Source organism: Rattus norvegicus, chromosome 12 (assembly GCF_021556685.1).
Source record: "Rattus norvegicus strain SHRSP/BbbUtx chromosome 12, alternate assembly SHRSP_T2T, whole genome shotgun sequence".
In the NCBI taxonomy this organism is placed as follows: Eukaryota; Metazoa; Chordata; class Mammalia; order Rodentia; family Muridae; genus Rattus; species Rattus norvegicus.
In genome coordinates, this window is record NC_141545.1 from 8,040,184 (window position 1) to 8,060,415 (window position 20,232).

At 49.8% G+C, this 20,232-nt stretch overlaps 2 protein-coding genes across 17 annotated transcripts in view; one reads left to right on the top strand and one right to left on the bottom strand.

Annotated features, from left to right (window-relative positions):
* Arhgef18 (Rho/Rac guanine nucleotide exchange factor 18) overlaps positions 1–2,410 on the top strand; it is a 109,379-nt gene extending 106,969 nt beyond the window's left edge. For 6 of the 7 annotated variants that reach the window (XM_087578179.1, XM_087578181.1, XM_087578183.1 and 3 more), the window contains 2 exon segments: positions 248–373; positions 459–2,409. In XM_087578179.1, coding sequence (XP_087434305.1) covers positions 248–373; positions 459–622 — 290 coding nt within the window. In that variant the 3' untranslated portion in view covers positions 623–2,409. 7 annotated transcript variants of the gene reach the window in all.
* Positions 2,411–2,891: 481 nt separating this feature from the next.
* On the bottom strand, positions 2,892–20,230 carry Pex11g (peroxisomal biogenesis factor 11 gamma). 10 transcript variants are annotated; one of them, XM_087577833.1, is made up of 7 exons: positions 11,673–11,749; positions 9,619–9,807; positions 7,772–7,950; positions 6,194–6,256; positions 5,161–5,308; positions 4,465–4,473; positions 2,892–3,044 (listed from the first exon to the last, which is right to left on the bottom strand). In XM_087577833.1, exons 1-7 carry the CDS (start codon positions 11,730–11,732, stop codon positions 2,973–2,975), a joined length of 720 nt encoding a protein of 239 aa, XP_087433959.1. In that variant the 5' UTR covers positions 11,733–11,749; the 3' UTR covers positions 2,892–2,972.
* Between the last annotated feature and the right edge of the window lie 2 nt (positions 20,231–20,232).

Here is a 20,232-nt window from a genome sequence, read left to right on the forward strand (position 1 = left end):
TGTTTCTTAGAACCTCCCAGCTGGAGCACGGGACAAGCATCATAGAGGTTCCCTATCCCCTATTGACACACAAGGCACTGTGGGACTTCTCTATGTCCTATGATCATGGGAAAGGGATGTCCGTGTGGAAGCTGTACGCTTCTCTCATCCCAACACTGAGTGACTCCATGCCACCCCTCCAAGTACTAAAGGAGACCCACCCCCAGCAGGCGGCATAGAGTCAGGTTCAAGCCCTTCCCTCTTCCAGCATCCTTCGACCTGAAGCAGCAGCCGCTCTTCAACAAGCTCATGGGCAAGGACGAGAACGCGTCCCGAAACCGCCGCTCACTGAGCCCCGTCCTACCTGCAGCCCATGGATCTGCACCTGCCCCAGGTGAGCCCAGCCTCTGGCCACTGCGGCTGCCCACTGTTTGCAGTAGCTTCTAACACTCCTGTAACCACCCTCAACTCTCTTCCAGACCCCTGCTTCCCAGCCCCAAGCCCGGTCCCGGCCGCCACAGCCCCCGAGGCCTTCAAGTCAGGAGGCACGTCACTGCCACCTGCCTCCCCAGCTCCCTCGCTGCCAACCACACCGCCCACTATCACAGATGAAGTTGGCAAGGAAGACGTCATCTTCTTCTGAGGGGCCGTGGCCCCAAGAGCAGACCCCTTTCCCTTTCTGTCCTGATAACCCTTTGTGTCTCTGGGGAACCCTGTGGGTGACTGTTCTGTCTGGCCATCCCCTTCCCCTGCACAGCCAGGCACTTGCTCATCTGAGATTGCCCACATGGTGGTCTCACAGTTCTCTATAGATTTAGTGGGTAGCCCCTTGAACGAACATACATACACACACACACACACACACACACACACACACACACACACACACACACATATTATATATATGTGTGTGTGTGTGTGTATATATATATATATATATGTATATATATATATATATATATGCTCAAACAAAGTTCTTTTAAGTTGAAGGTGGAGCCCCAGCTAAACCACAGAGCTGTTTTAAACCAGAGGCAGCAGAGGGAGCCAGGAGACAGAGCAGGCAGGTTTGAGAAGACACCAGCCCCAGGGGCAGACTCCATAACCCCCAGGAATCTCTGGATTGAACTGAGTCATTAAGCACCGGGTAACTACAGAGGGTCATGGGGTTGGAAAGACTTAGGCAGCCCCAGGCAACCCATGGAGCAACAGACTGTGGGTTCAGAAATCAGTCTGAAGAGGGGTTAACAATGGTCACTCCTGGTGTTAGGCCAGGGTTTTTCCCAACTCTGCTTCTCGGGGCGCCGGCCATGTCCTCCCACCCACTGTATCTGAGCTGCAGAACTCCAGGCTCAGCAGGGCAGCACATATCCCACAGACAGTGTTCGGTTGCCGTAAGCGAGTTGGCTTTCCTAGTCCCTTCAGTGGTCTGCCAGGAAGGCAGCGCTAACCCATTCAGGGACATTGCCAGGGAGCAGCCTGTGCAGGACAGCAGCTGGTCCAGCCTGGTCTTGTTCCCAGAATCACCCCTTACCCAGGTTTCCCTGCTGCACCTGCCCTGAGGTACTAACGGGCAGGACCAAGTCCTACACTGATGGTTCTTAGTCACAGAAAGGACAAGTCAGTCTCCAGAGCCAGCATCCTAAGGAACCATTTCCAAGAGCCCTGCTGCCCTGTGATACCTGGCGCAGACAGCCAGGCCATCCCCACCACTGTGGACAGGGAGGCGTCAGAGGCTGCTGGCATGAGCCAAGACTTCAGCACTCAGAAGCTCAGGGAGCGTCTGCAGGTGTGGTAACCAAGCTTAAGAGCGATGGCCTCTGACGACTTCAGAGTGTGCCAGGAGTGGTGTGCCTGGGGACCCCAGCCCCGAACAGCCTTTATTCTGGTCCTTCTGTCCCCGTCTTGTGTCCAGAATGTATCTACCAGACCTCATTGTGCCATGTTGCTAAGCAGTGTTTTGTGGTTTTGTACTGAGATGCATCAGAGCACTTTAGGAAAGCTGGCGTTTAAGTTTCCACTCTGAAGAGAACATTCCAGTCCCCAACCAGAGCTGGGTGGGCTCACCATCAGACACCTTGAGTTTTTGGATTTTGAAGTTCAGATGGTTTCCACTTGGCCCTGGGAAGGATTCAGTATATCCCCGCCTGGTGGCCGGGTGGTTCTCAGCTGTGTACTGTACACAGTAGGACAGCGTCATAAGTTATCTGTCACCAATGGCCCTGGGCTCCTTCCTAGCAGATCTCGTTTGTAAAGACGGTGGGCCAGCAGCATTCGATCTCTGAGGTTGAGTGGCACCCCTCGTCAGTCGTGACCGCCATCTTCGCCTACCCTTTATTATTTTCACAGTGATAACAGCATCCCGGCAACAGGGTGTTCTGGAACCGCCCTAGAACTTATGACCAGATTCTAGCAATAAAATTATCCAAGGGATTCCAGGCTGAAGCAGGCCTTCTTTGGGTTGGGAATGCATTGTGTGGGGCCGTCTCCTGCCAAGGTTTTATGGATGGGGAACATGACTGTAGCGGGTGACCCCGTGTTGTGAGTAGACCTGAGGGTGTGGTTTGGAGGAAAGTGCTTGGCAGGCGCACATGACGCCACACATTCTATTTCCAGTCCAGCAAGGTGGTCCACAGCTGCCATCTCAGGAGTGGGGGCAAAGGATCCGAAGTTTAAGGTGGGGCTGGGGAGATGGTTCAGTGCGTAGTGCTTGCCACGGAAGTGTGAGGGCCTGAGCCGGGTTCAAAGCCAGCCTGAGCAGCGTGCACCTGCAATCCCAGCACTCATGCAAGGGTCTGGCCAGCCGGCATGACACAACGGTAAACAATGAAGAGACTCTCAAGCTGCTGGGACCGAAGTCCGTCCTAGACCTTCACACACGCCAGCATTCACACACTTACTACTTATTCATTTATTCCTGGTTAAGGTCTGGGGGCTGGTGAGAGAACTGGGTGCTCCTAGCCAGGGCCTGGATTTGTTTCCCATGGTGGCTCCGATCATGTTAACTCCAGACCGAGGAGACCCAACCTCCACAGGCACCAGGCCTGCGTGTGGTCCACACATGTGTACTAGGGCACACACACAAGTCTTTTTCTGAAAAATAAAAGTTTAGTTGGGTATGGTGGCACACACCTTGAATGCCACTACTCGGGGCAGAGGCAGACCTCTATGAGTTTGAGGACAGCCCAGGCTACATAGTGAGACCCTGTCCCAAAAATATTTCAAGCATCCTTGACTACATAGTAAATTCAAGGCAACCTGACCAAATAAGGCCTTGTTGCAAACACAGAAAAGTAAGCGATCATGGGGACTGGAGCTCACTGGTGGGGGATTTGGCTAGTACACTGAGATCTTCGTTCCATCCCATCCAGAACCACTGGACAATTTGGCGGGGGGGTGGGGGGCTGCCCTTTCTGGAAGTGTCCGTCCTTTTGTTCCATGTCTGTACCATACATGGTTAACGTCAAAGGTCTTCCCATGCAAGGCCTGGACCTCAAGCTCAGCCTCTGTCTTCCTGGCACCCTGACTGCTCAGAGGGCTCATGGACTCGGTCTTGAGGTGAGGAACAGATACCAGGACCCTGACCCCGATGGCCTTGGGAGTTAGAGCAGGTGGGACCACCAGAGATAGGCGCTGATCCTGGCCTACCCATGAGCCCTGCACAGGTAGGTGCCCACAAGCAAAAGGGCAGAGTGCTCTGCTGGGGCCCTGCACCCCACTACCCTAAGTGGTCCCAGCATCCCAGTGGTCCACCACCTGTCTTCCTTATAAGAAAGTTTCTGGGACTTTGGCCAACACCAAAAGGGTGGGAGTTAGAGGGCATTGAATCTCCAGTAGAACACGAGTCCTCCATCCCTAGTACCAAGAATCGGCAGGGAAGGGAAAGGGATGTCTGTGCTTGGAAGCAGGCAGCCTATGCAGCGGGACTGTCTCAGCACACACAAGGCTGGCACTGTATGAAGTTCAAAGGCCACTGTCTCTCATGCTTGGCTTTCAGATTAAAAACCATACATGTGAACGGTGAGATGGTCCCAGAGTACAGGTGCTCACGGCCAAGTCTACCAAACTGAGCTCAATCCCCAGGACGTGGATGGTGGGAGCTGTGACACACACACTGAAATGTAATAAACGCTTCAATTGTTTAAAGACAGACAGACAGACAGAGAAGAAAGAAAGAAAGAAAGAGAGAGAGAGAGAGAGAGAAAGAAAGAAAGGACCCCCCACTTACCATGGTCTCTTTTTTCTTTTTTTTTTCTTTTTTCTTTTTTTTTTTCTTTTTTCCTTTTTTTTTTTTTTTTTTTTTTTTTCGGAGCTGGGGACCGAACCCAGGGCCTAGCGCTCTACCACTGAGCTAAATCCCCAACCCCTCCCTTTGATAGAGGACACAATTTATCTACACGTCTTCAGAGAGGCCAACAACCATAGCCTGACCCCAGCTTAAATGGGGACTCTGTGGCCCTTGGTCCCTCGTTTAGGGCAACAACCTACAGTTTCCCTCTGAGAATGGCAGGAAGTGTAGAACTGGCTCCTGGTCCTGGGCTCTGTGGTACAGGTCAGTCAGACACCGAGAGGCCAGTGGGCCAAGGGGTGGAACAGAGGTGAGTGGTTTCCCACGCATGCTCAGTGCACCTATGAGAGCAAACCTTGTGACCCAGGCCCAGAGGAGGGAAGGTCAGAGTGGGACTGCTCTAATCACCTCATATACAAACTGGCACCAAACCAAGAAATTTAATAGACATTCCTATATTCCAGCTTTGCCAAAGCCCAACCTGAGGGGCAACATGTCTCCCTTTAGGCAAGCCAGCCCATGGGAGGCTCTAGCATTGCCCTCCCGGGACTCTGCAAGCCTTGGCTCCGGGGGCCCTGAGATTCTCGTGTGTCCCCTCCCCCCCAGAGGAGCAGCTTCTCCTGAAACCCTAGCTGGGGCCTGGAAAGATCTCATTTGAGCCCCTTTCCCACCCCACCCAGGGGCCAGCACCGGAGGAGGAGGACACAATTATGGATGCTCCCCCCCCCCCCCCCCGCCAGTGGTTCCCGCTCTGGGAATCTGAGTCTCGTTGAGCACCACAGTGTCCTCTGCCTGCCTCCAGGGCCTCATCAAGGGCTGTCTGCCTCAGCCTGTTTGCCAGCCCTGGCAGCTTGATACACGCTGAGGATGGAGGAGATGGTACCCATGAGGCCCACCAGCCAAGGAGGGAAGCAGCCAGCCCACAGGACACCTGGGGGCAACCAGTGCACAGCATTTGCCAGGTCAGCCAGGTTGCTGAGCAGAGTTAAAGCTTCTGACCAGATCCTTGCTTCCACAGCTCTCCATTTGCTCCTGGGCAGCTGGCTGTGGGAGAGGGGGGAGGGCCGCTCAGTGCCTGCCCTTTCCTATTGCCCAGAAGAAAGCAAGCACAGAATGGCCTACAGCCTCCCTCCCACACCTCCTCAGAATCCTTAGGTTTGGAGGACAGGAAGTGTGACTGTTGCCTCAACTTCGCATCACCCACCCTGCTACGAGGTAGGCTGCATGAAGGCTCAGCCTACAGTCCTCATTCTAACAAACTTGTCTCGCTACCGGGGGAAAAGCAGGACTTCCCACCCAGAGGCTAAAGCAGTGCTCTGTGAACACACACATTACACGCATCACTCTGAGCCAGCACATGATCCATCCCTGAACCTAACAGCCATCAGGGCTGCTGACTGCCGGCTTTCCCTCATCTTTGGAGACGTGAGGAGAGTCAATGGACCTAACAGCCATCAGGGCTGCTGACTGCCGGCTTTCCCTCATCTATGGAGACGTGAGGAGGGTCACTGGACCTAACAGCCATCAGGGCTGCTGAATGCCGGCTTTCCCTCATCTATGGAGATGTGAGGAGGGTCACTGGACCTTCATCAGACATTTTAGCTGCTTCCTTCGAGCTCCCAGCCCTGCTGTATGCAATTCTACCCTGATTACATGGGGTGCTAGGAAGCTAGGAGGAAGTTGTCTCCCATGCTGCAGTGAGACTTTCCAATGATAACAGCTGTTTAGAGGTCCCCTTAGTAGGGCTGCCCGAGACGAAGCTTGACTGAACTGTACTTTAGTTTGTCACTGGTGCCCTTTGAGGCACAGCGGACATCTTTTTACAACTCTCCAGGGAAAATGTTCCCACATGAGCCCTGCAAGGCTCAGCAGGGGCATGGATCAGAGAGGCGGACTCTACACCCTGAAGGGAAGGTTAGGACAAGGTACCTTGCAAAGGGGCCTGTGGGGCTCCGCAGCTTCTGCCTTAGCTTCAACATTGTCCACAGGGACCTGCAACACAGGAGACACAGGGATGCTCTGTCAGAGCCGGGAGCAGCAGGGTCGGCTGCCCACGGCAGTTATGGCAGCAAGGGCCTCTGCTGCCTTCAATCCAGGGAATTCTGAGGTGGCCTCATGCACAGGGACTAGCTGAGCCTTGGAAGAGACACTTGTCACTTTGTGGGGCAAAGCCTGGGCTTCTGGCCTAGTGAGCTTTAATTGTCAAACTGACTCGGCCTAGAATCCTCTGAGAGGAAGACCTTGATTTAGGATCAGATTAGCCTGTGAGCTAATGGGCTAAGGGTGGAGGTCATATTATTTACTAGAGAGCAAAGGAAGCCCTGAGTGAGGAACTCCTGAGTGAATATGTATTGTTGACAGCGGTACGGCCGTGTCAAGGACTCCCATGCCTCAGCCCCATGGGAGTGGCAAAGCTTCCCAAAAGAGACATTGCAAAGGTTCCCTAGGGGGTCTGAGTACAAAAACTGCTGCAGCTTCCTCCTCCCAGATACTTAGTCTGAGGCTGCTGCCTACAGACACTTCCTCCCAAGACTAGGTGACCACACACACACACACACACACACACACACCCATACCACCACATTCACATGCAAACACAAATAATCTATACACTCATGTTTATAGTTAACGGGACTGGAGAAGGGACTCGGGGGCTAGGACTCGGGGGCTAGGAGCCAGTGTACTGCTCTTGCAGAGGGTGAATTCGGTTCCCAGCATTCATGGTGGGCAGCTCACAACTGGAGGTAACCAGCCCCTCACAGACTCCCAACGTCCTCTTCTAGCATGGGCACATGCACTGGCACGCACTACACCATCAACGTAATGAGAAGTGGAATCTCTAAAAGCTCTCAAAAGAAAATGCATCCGTTAGGAGAGAGTGCCGAAGACGGGGAGAGAGAGGAGGAGAGATAAAAGACTCTGAGGTGCCAGTTCTTTAGAGGAGGGGGCGTAAGCAAAGGGATGTGGGCTGGCTAGACAAAGATACAAGTGGATACACTATGGAGGCTCCAGAAGGGCCTGGCCTTGCCCCACCTGGGCTTACCCTATGGAACTAATTTCACCCTTTTGACCTCTACTACTGTGAACTAACTGATGTGTTGTTTAACCCCATTTGTATCCAACTTTTATAGCAGTTACCTTACCAGAAACAAACAGAGGGTCAAACAGCAGGGGAGGGGCGGGAGAGACGGGAGAGACGGCTCAGCAGCTGAGGGCACTGGCTGCTCTTGTAGAGGACCTGGTTTTGGTTCCCAGCACCCACAAGGCAGCTCCTAACTGTCTGTGACTCCAGTTCCAGGGATCTGACGCCCTCTTCTGGCTTCTCGTGGGCACTGCACACAAAGGGTGCACAGACATACATACAGGCAGAACATTCAAACACAAAGTTAAAAATAATAAATATAAGGAAGGAAACTCCAGTATGTGAAGACTTGCTAACTTTTGGGCCTCTGCTGAGGTAACACCACCTGGGGACCTCGGGTGGCCCCTCTGGCAGATGTCACTTACTTGACAGCTCCAAGGAGTAGAGAGAGACTCCAGAAGGCTGTGCTCAGTGTCCACCACCGAGCAGAGTCCACCTGGAGGACCTTAGCATCGGCAGCCCAGGCGACATGCTCACAAGGATAGTAGAGTTGGTCAGCCATGTTACTCAAGACAGACAACCATCGGATGAAGACGTCCTCCTCCTATGAAACCAAGAGGTGGGGGTGGGCCTGCAAGTCAGACCTCCCCACCACCCATTCTGGCACCACAAGACTTCCCCAGGGCCACAGTCTGTACCCTGGTGCCAGGGCAGTACAGTCCACTACTAACAGCTGTGCAAGAAAAGGGCTGGGCCTGGCTTCCTCGGCTCGTGCTCAGTGGACAGCTCACGGGGTCTTAACTCAAGCAATGGAATCCCCTCGAGAGCTGTCAAAACCCCAAGCCTTACACCAGCCACAAACATTGCGAGGCCAGGGATAGACAGCAGAGTTTGTTGTTGCTGCTCCTTAATCTGTATTGACTTACGTGTGCCTGCTGTGCACACATAAACACACCCGTAAGTATGCAGTACCCTCCAGGGCCAGAAGAGGGCGGGGGATCCCTTGAAGCTGGAGGTAGAGGCATTTGTGAGCGGCGGTAAATGAGTGCTGGGAACCATATTCTGATCCTCATGATTAAGCAACAAGTCCTCTCAACCACTGAGCCATCTGTCTGGCCCCAGGAATCTTGTTTTAAAGACAGAGTCTCCCATATACCTGAGGCTGGTCTCAAACTCACTCTACAGCTAAGGATGCTCTTGAACTTTATGGTGTGTGTGTGTGTGTGTGTGTGTGTGTGTGTGTGTGTGTGTATTTACATGCACAGTAGTGCAAGTGCTTTTGGAGGCCAGGAAAGGGTGTGAGGTTCTCTGGAGATGGAGTTATAGACAGTTGTGAGTCCTCTAAGGTATGGGTGTCAGTATGGGGAGTGTGTGTGCATTCTTGTATAGGTGCCTGTGTCCACAGCACGTGTGACAGTTGGATGGCAACCCTGGTGTCCTCAGTCCTTGGCTTCTATTCTGACTGGAGTCTTTCTCCCCACTCCTCTCACCAAACTAGCTGTCCTTCATGCTTCTGGGGATTCTCTAGTCTCCACATCTCACCTCCCTATAGAAATGCTAGTCAGAGACATTACCTTATTGAGATTTATGTGGGTCCTGGAGATTTGAAGTCGGGTCCTCATACTTGTGCAGCAAGCACTTTACCCACTGAGCCATCTGCACAGCCTGCACTGGTTTATTGTTGTTGTTTGCTTGTTTGTTTTCTGAGACGTTCTCTCTCACAGTCCTGAAGCTAGGCTGCTTGGGCAGTGTCCCCAAGGATCCTCCCCCAATGCCTCTCCAGAAGGGGACTGCAAGCACAAGCCTCCGCACACACTTTATTCTACGCGGGCTTTGGGAATCACACTCAGGTTCTCAAGATGACACAAGCATTTCACCGACTGAGCTATGTGTGTCAAACCCCAGATCCACTTACCTCTATTTCTCATGTGCTAGGATGACAAGCATAGCCCCCCTCCCCGCCCCTGGGGACTTTCAGTGTGTGTGTGTGTGTGTGTGTGTGTGTGTGTGTGTGTGCGCGCGTGCACACATATGGGAGTGTTCAAAAGAGACCTTTCAGGAGTGCTGTCTCTGTCCACCTCAACTCAGGGGCAGTGTGTGTGGCTTAACAGTAAAGTGCTTAGGCATCACGTACAAGGCTCCAGTTCTTCGGCCAATGCTGCCATACAAAATAAGGTCACACGGTTGGAAGTAGCCACGGAAGCCATTGCTCTTGTTCCTTGGGAAGTTCTAGTCCCCTCTCCCTACATACAGCCCCCACTGACTCTGTTACCTCTGCCCCCAGGCCATACTGTTTAGTGTAGACAAACATGGCCAGGTCATCGAAGAGTCGCAAGACAGTCCTGCAGTGACTGAGCTGGGCTGACACCACCAGCAAGCGCCGTCCCACTTCGGACCTGCTGGGACACTGTTCCACTAGGACCCCACCGATGAGCTGGCAGCCATACCCCAGTGTCCGGATCTGTGGGAGACCAGAAGCAGTTACCACGGTCCCAATCATGGCTGAGCTGCAATCCCCACCACACACGCAGCCCTTTAGGATGGAACCTGGAAAGAGTTGGAAGAGTTGCTGGCCATGGTGGCTCAAGTCTATATTTCTCAGTACTTGAGACTGAGGCAGGAGGATCACCCCCAAGTTCAAAGCTAGCCTGGGCTACCCGGTCTCAAAAAACCAGGAAGTTGTAAGAGTTAAACTTGCAATCCAATCTGAAAGGTTTTTATCTTCTTTTCTTATGCTTGCTGAGGCTGGCCGCCAGTTTCACCTCACTCACCACATAGCCAGCAAGTCACCATCATTCCCCTGCCTCAGCATCCACAGGCTGTAATAACAAGCATGAGGCACTAAACCTGGCTAAAACAGAAACCCTCTCTCTCTCTCTCTCTCTCTCTCTCTCTCTCTCTCTCTCTGTCTCAATTTATTTATTATATGTACACTGACGCTGTCTTCAGACACACCAGAAGAGGGCATCGGCATCGGATCCCATTACAGATGGTTGTGAGCCATCATGTGGTTGCTGGGATTTGAACTCAGGACCTCTAGAAGAGCAATCAGTGCTCTAACCACTGAGCAATCTCTCCAGACCCCCCCCCTTCCTTTTCTTTAAAGATGTAACTTTATTGTGGTTGTTAATTTGAGATGAGGTCTCACATAGCCCAGGCTAGCCAGACATTGGTCATGATTAGAATTCCTAATCCTCCTGCTTCCACCTCCCAAACTCTGGAATGAGAGGTGTACAGCAACACATCCGGTGTGCGGGGGACTGAGACCAAGTCCTCCTGCATGCTACATAAGCACTCTACCAACTGAGCCAACATCCCAGGCTCAGAGGTTAAGATGAGAGCTTAATTCATCAGAATTCAAAAGGGGCCACATAGCCAGGTGGTGAGGCACACCTGTCATCATAGCCAGTACTCGAGGAGCTGAGGCAGAAGGACAAGAAAGTTCAAGGTCAGCCGGAGCAACAAGGTAAGGTATAGGTAACCTGAACTATAGAACTGAACTACATAACAAGGCCCTGTTTCAACAAAGACAGAAGACAGAGGGGGAAGGGAAAGTGGGGAAAAGAGTTGTCATGGAGAGTCCCATTGGAGTGTCAGCTCAGTCACCAGTGGTTGAAATGACAGGTTCAAAGGAAACAAAACTACCACCTCCTAGGCACTCCTTTGCCCATAGACAGGGGCACAAGGCTCTTCCCACCCTAGCCATGCCTTCAGCAGGACTGAAAGAGCAGTCTTGGAGGCAAAACAGCAATTTGCCTGAAAGGCTTTAGAGAGGAGGCCATTCAATAAGAGACTTACAACAGACTTACAATGGGGAAATTCAGCAGGCTCACTACCCTTGTATCTTTGTTTCTTTTTCTCTCTTTCTTTCTTTCTTTCTTTTTTTTTTTTTTTTTTTTTTTTTTTTTGAGACAAGGTATCACGTAGCCCAGGCTGGCCTTGAACTACTGTTCTTTCCATTAAGAGTGCCGAGATCACAGGCCTGTACCAACATACCTGGTTTATGCGGTGCTGAGGACGAACCTTAAAGTTTCATCTATGCTAGGAAAGCAGTGGGCTACAATCCCAGATCTTTCACTATTTCATTTGCTGGTCAGAAATTACTAGTCGCAAGCTGTGTGTGACGATGGCACACACCTGTAAGGCCAGCACACACTTGTAAGGCCAGCAATTCGGGAGGCTGAGGTAGGAGGTTCTCATGTAAGACACCAGCCTGCCGATATCGGTCCCTTTAGGACCCCCTCTCTGGCCTGTTTTCCTCATCTCTGAGTCCTGACCAAACTCCAGGTCACTCCGGTCCCGCCACGGCCCCACGCTTCCTCTCACCAGGCGGTCCCGGCCCCTGTAGGACTCCAGCGCGGAAGCCAGACCGTTCAGCAGAGCCATGGCAACTCGATCGTGACGTCACCCGGGGCGGGGCCAAACTCCTTTCCGAAAGGTCCGAAGGTCGGCGCAGGCGCAACTGCCCGCCCTTTGTCCCAGTCCTGGTACCTTGTAGGCGAGCTAACCCGAACCCAGTTTGCAAAATGTATTGCTGCCACGTATGTACTCCCTGCCCATGGGCACCCAGAATGACCTTTAAAGCCCGTTGCAATTCGCTCCACGGCTGCTTAGGCAATTCCACAAGCAAAATGTTTCAAAAATTAATTCATTGTCCGCAGGGGGAAAAAATGCAAGTCAAAGCTCTTGTCAGACCCACACAAAGGGATTTCTCCTTCACTTGTAGGCTTCAAGTACCTGCTGTATCAGCTTGTCGGTCTGAGCCTCTGCGACTGGTGTCCTCTCATAAGGCATCTTGATTTTCATCTTCTTTGAGGAGTGATTAGATTTTTTTTTATTGTTGCCTTTTTTTTTTTTTTTTTTTTTTTTAACTCAAGCTGTCCTTGAGCTCACCAAGTACTCAAACTGGCCTTACACTCCTTATTCAGTCTCCCAAGTGTTGGATGACAGGCATGTGGCACAAGGCCCCAAGACATCATAGATGTCACCAGGCTACTGGCACTTTAGAAGAAAAATTGAACCGGACGAGTACCTTTAATTCAAGCATTCAGGGGACAGGGGGCGGCAGAGGTTCTCAGTGAGTTCGAGGCCAGCCAGATCTACATAGGGAGCACGGGGCCAGCAGGATGGCACAATGGGTAGAGGCACATGTAGGTCAGGCCTGGAGACACCAGTTCCACCCTTGGGACTGGCATGGTCGAAGGTAAGAACTGACTGTGGGCAAGCTGTCCTCTGACCATGGTTACAGCCCGCGCTTGCACGCCTGCGCATGTGCGTGTGCGTGTGTGTAAAAGCAACTACAAAATATCCAAAGTTCTCTTCCACTCTTCCTTCCAGGAAGGACAAAAGTCAATCACTTAAAGGTGCTCGATCCACATCTATCAGGACACCGCACCAGAGGATTCACTTTAACCAGCCTGTTTTGTTTCGTTTTGTTTAGAGGGGGAAAAACACAAGTATTTTGAGGATTTGTTTTGAAACAGGATTTTATGTAGTCCAAGCTGGACCCCAAGTGAATTAATTTGTAGCCAAGACTGGCCTTGGACTCCTTATCCTCCTGCCTCCACCTCAAAAGTGCTGGCGTGACAGGTGTGTGTCACCAAGTCCGGTTTGTGCCATGCTGGGATGGAACCCAAAGCTTTCTGCGTGCTAGGCTAATGTCCTACCTACTGAACAGCAGTCACAGCCCCGCCCCCGCCACATACACACACAGGAGCAGAATGAAGTGACAAAGAAAAGTCTCTCAGGGTGGTGAGTTATGCGTAGGCGGTTAAAGCCTAGATAAAGGTCAGGTAGTAAAGCTTACTGGGTAGGAGGTTGGGAATCTAGCTCAGTTAGAAAAGGAAAGATGGAGACTCCAGCAAAGGAATGATTTCACTCTGGTCTAACGTGGTGAAGCAGTGAGTTTATTGAGGTTTCTAACAGGAGCAGGGGTGATGCAAAAAGCTCTGAAAAGCTGCCCCAGGCTGGAGGACGACTGTGAAAGCCTAGAGCTTCCTGTTTGACTGGTAGGCAGCCTACCTATTCGGACAGTGTCCTCTCGCCATCAGCTCTGTGTGTGCGTGTGTGTGAGTGTGTGTATACGTGTGCACGTGAGGTGTGCTCATGTGAGCATAGGCTCTCAAGACTGTGTGTATGGGGGCCTCAGAGGCAGAAGCATTGAACCCCCTGGAGCTAGCTATGAGCTGCCTGAGGACGTAGGACTGAAAAACGAATTTGGTCCTCTGGAGGAGACATATGAGCTTAAAACTCCTTGGCCATCTCTTCAGCCCTTGTTTGTTTCTGTAAGAGTGGTTTCTCAGCCCTTCTGATACTGCAACCCTTTAGTACAGTTCCTCATGTTGTGGTAACTCCAACCATAACATTATTTCTTTGCTACTTCATAAGTGTCATTTTGCTACTGTTATAAATTATAATGTAAATATCTGATATGCAGGATATCTGATATGCGATCCCTGTGAGAGTCGCTGCCTACAGGCTGAGAACTGCTGCTTTAAAAGGTGAAGGAATCAGGCTGGAGAGGTGGCTCAGTGGTTAGGAGCACTGACTGCTCTTCCAGAGGTCCTGAGTTCAATTCCCAGCAACCACATAGTGACTCACAACCATCTGTAATGGGACCTGATGCTCTCTTCTGGTGTGTCTGAAGATAGCTACAGTGTACTTATATGTAATAAATAAATAATTTTTTAAAATAAGGTGAAGGAAGTGAAGGAAGATTAGATCATTGGGAATGTGCCCTGGAAAGAAATATTGGTATCCAATGTTTCTGTCTCCCTTTGCTTCCTGGAAATCATGGAAAACTCTGGCCATGATGCACTGAATCCCACAAACCCAAGCTATAAAGCTAAGAGATTATACACTGAAGCCTCCCAAGACCAAACTAATTCTTTCCCTCTGATAATTTAATTGTATTATTGTTACAATAATGGAAAGCTAATACAGTGTGTATGTGTATCAACATACACACACTCACATACACACACACGCTCACACACACACTCACACTCTCACACTCACACCACACACACTCACACTCACATACACTCACACACACGCTCACACACACACTCATACTCGCACACACCACACACACTCATACTCACACACACCACACACTCACACACACACACACACACACACACACACACACACACACACACTTGATAGACCACAATGTGTTTATCCAGTAACCTGTTGCTGGACATCTAGGCTCTGACCATCTTTTGACTCTTAGGAATACAGATGTTATGATCATTCAGGAGTATGCAGGTATTCAAATCCATGGTTTCAATCTGTCTTAGCTAGGGTTTCATTGCTGTGAAAGGACATGACCAAGGCAACTCTTATAAGAAAAACCATTTCATCGGAGCTGGCTTACAGTTTCAGAGGTTTAGTCCATTATCATCATAGTGAGAAGCATGGCAGCGTGCAGGCAGACACGGTGCTGGAGGAGCTGAGAGTTCTACATCTTGATCTGAAGGCAGCCAGGAGGAGAAGGGTCTGGATCACAGTGGCCAGACTTGAACATATTTATGAGACCTCAAAGCCCTGCCTCCACAGTGACACATTTCCTCTAACAAGGCTACACCTCCTCCAATAGGGCCACACCTTCTAATAATACCATTTCCCATGAGCCACGCATATTCAAACCACCGCACAGTCTCACGAATGGAATGACTGACTCATTTGGTGATTATTTCTTTTCTCTTCAATTTTTTTTTTTTGAGGGAGTGGTGATTGGTGGTGGTTGTGGTGGTGGTGGTGGTAGTGTATGTATCTGGAAACAAGCATATGGAGGCCAGAGGTAAAACCTCAGGTGTCTCCCTCAATTGATCTGCACTTAATTTTGAGACAAGTTTCTCACGTTACCCAGAACACTAATTCAGCGTGGTGACCAGCCCCAGAGATCTTCCTGTCTCTACTTCCCTAGCACTAAGATTACAAACATACACCACCAGAGGCAGCAGTTTGTGTGTGTGTGTGAGTGTGTGAGTGTGTATGTGAGTGTGTGTGTGTGTGAGTGTGTGTATGTGAGTGTAAGTGTGTGTGTGAGTATGTGTGTATGAGTGTGTGTGAGTGTGTGTGAGTGTGTGTATGTGTGAGTGTGTGTGAGAGTGTGTGTGAGTGTGTGTGAGTGTGTGTATGTGTGAGTATGTATATGTGAGTATGTATGCGTGTGTGTTTGAGTGTGTGTGAGTGTGAGAGTGTGTGAGTGTGTGTGAGTGTGAGTGTGTGTGAGTGTGTGTGAGTGTGTGTGTGAGTGTGTGTATGAATGTGTGTGTGAGTGTGTGTATGTGAGTGTGTATGTGTGAGTGTGTGTGTGTGTGTGTGTGTGTGTGTGTGTGTGTTTTTACTGGGCATAGAACCGAGGGCCTTACACTTGGTTGGCAAACACTCTATCATTGAGTTACACCCCAAACTCTGTTTAACTTTCAAAAACCAATTTTTACATTTTATTTATTTAATGTATGTATGGGTGTGCATGCACATATGCACACATGTAAGCGTGCCACTGAACATGTGTGCGAATCAGAGGACAACTCTGAGGAGTCAGTTGGGTCCAAGCTTGGGTCTTCAGCAGACACCTTGCCTTGCTGAGCCTCCTCACTCCATGTTTGACTGTAACCTTGAGCTTTTCCACCCATGCCCAAATTCCCTAAAGCAACGACTCTGAGACTTCTTGTATATGAATAAATACCTAGGCTGATAGCATTGGCTCATTTCCAACAGCTTCTAACTCAGTTGTCTCCTTTATTCTATATTCTAAGTCCTGCCACATGGCCAGTTACCTCTCCTCGGGTTCATGAGACTGACTTCTCAGAGTTCAGGGAGAAATCCTCTCCTGCACCTCACCATATCCCAGAATCCCTCTCTTTCTGCCAGGAACTCCCACCTCCTACTTCCTGCCTCAGCTCATTGGCCAATCAGCTTTTTATTGACAGGTGATGCCTCCATCCAGTACATAAGCAATTCACTCCGAACTTTCTGAGGAATTGCCTGTTTACTATAGCAGCCGTTCAATGTTTCATCTTCATCCACAAGGCACTAGGACTGAAGCCTCATTAGTCACGCCCATCCCACCCCCGTTTCCGATAGCTAACCTGGTAGATTCGAAGCGGTCCCTTTGTTGCATTTTCCCACCTGAATAATTGATTCAGTTTTGAAAGACGTTCCCTGTTTATTTCAACCTCTATTACTTCACTCCTCACCTCCCTGCTTCTAACCACATCTCTTTCCTCCTGTTTCTTCAAAGGAAACATCTTTCTGCCTCAGGGCCTTTGCACAGTTGTTCCCTCTGCCTGGAACGCTTTCCTTCTAGATACCTAGATGGCTCCCAACCTCACCCCCTGTTCATAGTTTCTTTTCTTTCTTTCCACTTTCATGTTTGAAACAGGGTGCTGCCCTGTAGCCTGCGCTCATCTTGCAAACATGATTCTCAGGACCCTGCATAAATGTTTTCATTTTAAGGGCCCTTCCCAATCACACCTTCTGAGCATTCCTTACTCCTCTCTTCCCCTCCGTCACTGTTGTATATATCGAGCTCCTGTGAGTGGGAATGCACGCACGCACCTGCATGTAGAGCCCAGAAGGCAATGTCTTCCACTTCATTTTTGAGATAGTGTCTCTCACTGGCCTGGAACTCACCAATTAGGATAGGCTGGCTTGTCATCAAGTCCCAGCGATCCATCTGTCTCTGTCTCCCTGGTGCTGGAATTAGAATCCTGCCACCTTACCCTGCTTTTAAATACAAGTTCAGGGGACTGATCTTGGGTCCTTATACTTGCATAGCCAACCCTTTATCAACTTAGCCACCTTCCCAGTCACCGAGTCAAGCTATTCTGGAACGTGTTATGTAGCATAGGATGGCCTTGAACCATCCTAGAGACATAATTTCTTCTCTGCTTCCCAAGTGCAGGGATGACAAGTATGTACAACGACACGTGACTCTGGGGCTTACTTTCTTTTTCTTTCTTTTTTTTTTGCGGGGGGGGGGGGTTGCTTATTTGAGACAGGGTCTTACTCTGTAGCTCTGGGTGGCCTGAAACTCATTCTGTAGCCTAGGTCGGCCTCAAGCCTGCAGCAATCCTTCTGCCTCTATTTCACAAGGGCTGAAATTCCAGATGAGCACAGCTGTACCCAGCAAGATCCTCTGAATATGTGCTCTTCCCAATGGCCTGTGTTTGCACGATGCTTGTCTCTGTGGATCCCCTGCATGCTACCAGGCTCTCCTCAGCGCTCCTGTCTCCATTCTCCAGGAAACACGAGACACAGCTTTGAAAGCTGCAGGCCATGCTCCTACCATCTGGTGAAGGACTGAGCTTGATTTGACTGATTGGTTGAGAAATACTGAAGCCCTGCCCTTCCTAGCTGTCCTTGGAGTTGCCAGGCACTGGTCTGGCAGTCACTGCTGTTCCCTAGCCAATGTCCTCCTCCCCAACAGAGAGCATGCTCAGGAGACAAGGCCTCTCTGTGACCTTGGAGGAGGAAGACAAAACAAGGCCGCTCTGTTATCATGTCTGTAAACACAGGCAGCTCGCACAGCTGAACACAAATGAGAGGGGACAGACCTCTGTTTGTTTTGTGTTTATTTATGGTGGGTGAGCATGCAGGTGCTTCGGTGTGCAAATGGCTGTCTCACAAGTTCAGGAGTTGGGTCTCTCCTTCCACCCCAGGGATTGAGCTCAGTCTTCATTGGTGGTAAGCACCTTTACCACCTGAGCCATCTCACCACACCTCTGTTCCTAGCTTATGAGAGTAAATGACATCCCCTACACATCATGGCTTCCAGGCACTGTAGCTCTCTCTTCCTCTAAGTGGTTCAGATACTCAAGAAACACAGGCAGACAGCCTACTGACGATCTGTTCTACCCCCTGCTCTGGGATCTGCCCTCCAAAGCCTGAATTCCCAGCAAATGAGAGAATGGGGATGAAATGTTTGTTTGTGCCCAGCTGGCTAGAACAAAGTCCTGGGGTAGTTGGAGGCTGAGAGAAGAGCCAGCCTCAACCCAGAGAACAAAAGCCACAATTGGCCAGAACTGCTTTTGGGAGAAGGAACCCATCCGAATTGCTTTGGTGTTCGTTATAACTTCAACTTTGACTTTTTCAGACAGGGTGTCAGCAAATCCTCTCCCCCTCTCTCTGGACTCAGAAGTTCTGCCTTTTCCTCTCCTGCCCAGCCATAGGCTTTTCAGCCCTTTACCTTAACCAATCAGAAGATGGGGGAGAACAATGGTTTACAAAATACTGAGGAATTTTGATACAAAATCAGGAAGTGCTTCATATTAGTGACAATACTGACTGCAACCAGATCTGTGGGTACAAAAATCAGTATTTGAATATGCAGTGCACGAAAACACCCCCCTTCCCAACAATTTACCACCCCCCATGGTAGAAGGAGAAAGTTGACTCCCAAATATATTTTCCTGACATCCACCCTGGAACACACGGACACACCCACATAAATACAAATAAGTGTGTTTTAGTTCAATTTATGTTGCTGTGGTTTAAATACTCTTTAAAAAAAAAAAAAAGAAGCAACTTAGGGGAGTGTGGCCGTATAATTTTAAAAGTGGCAAAAATGGTTCCCAAGAGTTCCCACTCCGCGCATATCCATGCGCTCTAGCTGTTCCCGTCAGCTGCTTTCACACGCTGTCCCCTTGGCAGGTTACCACGCCTGACACACACATCTTATTCTGAGGAACATGCTAGCGTGGCCCCACACCATGCCAGCCCCAAGCATTCTATAGCCTAGCACAGTTTCCTGTTATGGACTCTGTTCACACTCCCAACAACCCAGTGAAACTCAACGAACTGTAACCCAACAACCAGATTTACATGTTAAATATTCAATGTACAATACATCCACACAATAAACTTACATCCAATTGATAAGGATATAAACTGCCCTAGATAAGATAAATTTGCTCATCTAGACATACAAAATCCTGCACACATCCATCCCTTAAGAATAGTCACAACAAACTGTAAGTGTGCAGAGAGAGGCTGCCATGTTCTCTCAGCTGCTTCCTCTCTTTGCTCTGGTCTCCTCTGCCTCTTTCTAAAACTTTCTCCCACCCATTCTTCCTTCTTGTCCAATGACAGGCCTTGTTCTATCCTGTACCTGCCTTCACCTGCATAATGACATTAACCTATAGGCACTCAATTCTTGCTTAATGTGTTCATTGATTTCTTCACACTGTATCTAGGACCCCCTGCCTAGGGAATGTTGCCGCCCACAGTAAACTGTCAAACTGTCCACATCAATTAACTCAAGACAACCATGTACAGACAGGTCCACAGGCCAACTGTATGTAAGCAAGCCCTCATGGAGACTCTTCTCACATGATTCTAGGTTGTGTCCATTAACAGTTTACGTTAATTCTCACAAAATGTAGTTTTAAAAGTTCCGTTTAGGGGGCTGGAGAGATGGCTCAGTGGTTAAGAGCATTGACTTCTTGCTCTTCCAGGGGTCCTGAGTTCAATTCCCAGCAACCACATGGTAGCTCACAACCATCCGTAATCTGATGCCCTCTGCTGGTGTGTCTGAAGATAGCTACAGTGCACTCATATAAATAAAATAAAACTCTTTTTTAAAAAAAGTCTTTTTTTTTAAGGAATTAAATTTTCAAAAGGTTCTGTGACCCCTAACATGACAAGAAGAGGCCAGTGACTTAAGGATATCAGTCCCTGTGTGCATGTCAAGATACAGATAAACAGAAAAACATTAAAAATATTATCCTCACTTGACCCACCCCCACATACATAACTTCCTCTAAATTCATCACTATTCTCCATACCATTTCCAAGACCACAAAACTGAGGCTCTGAAAACTCAAATTCCATGCTTGAGTCTCTGACAGAATTCAATCCCAGGTCCTCAAGGCTG

Coding starts and splice junctions, on each gene's coding strand:
- Pex11g (XM_087577826.1), bottom strand. CDS start 11,732: ATGGCTCTGCTGAACGGTCTGGCTTCCGCGCTGGAGTCCTACAGGGGC. Junction 9,808..11,483: donor AGTGTGTGCTGGCCTTACAG/GTGTGTGCCATC, acceptor GGTCTCCCACAG/ATCCGGACACTGGGGTATGG. Junction 7,951..9,618: donor AGTATGGCCTGGGGGCAGAG/GTAACAGAGTCA, acceptor TTGGTTTCATAG/GAGGAGGACGTCTTCATCCG.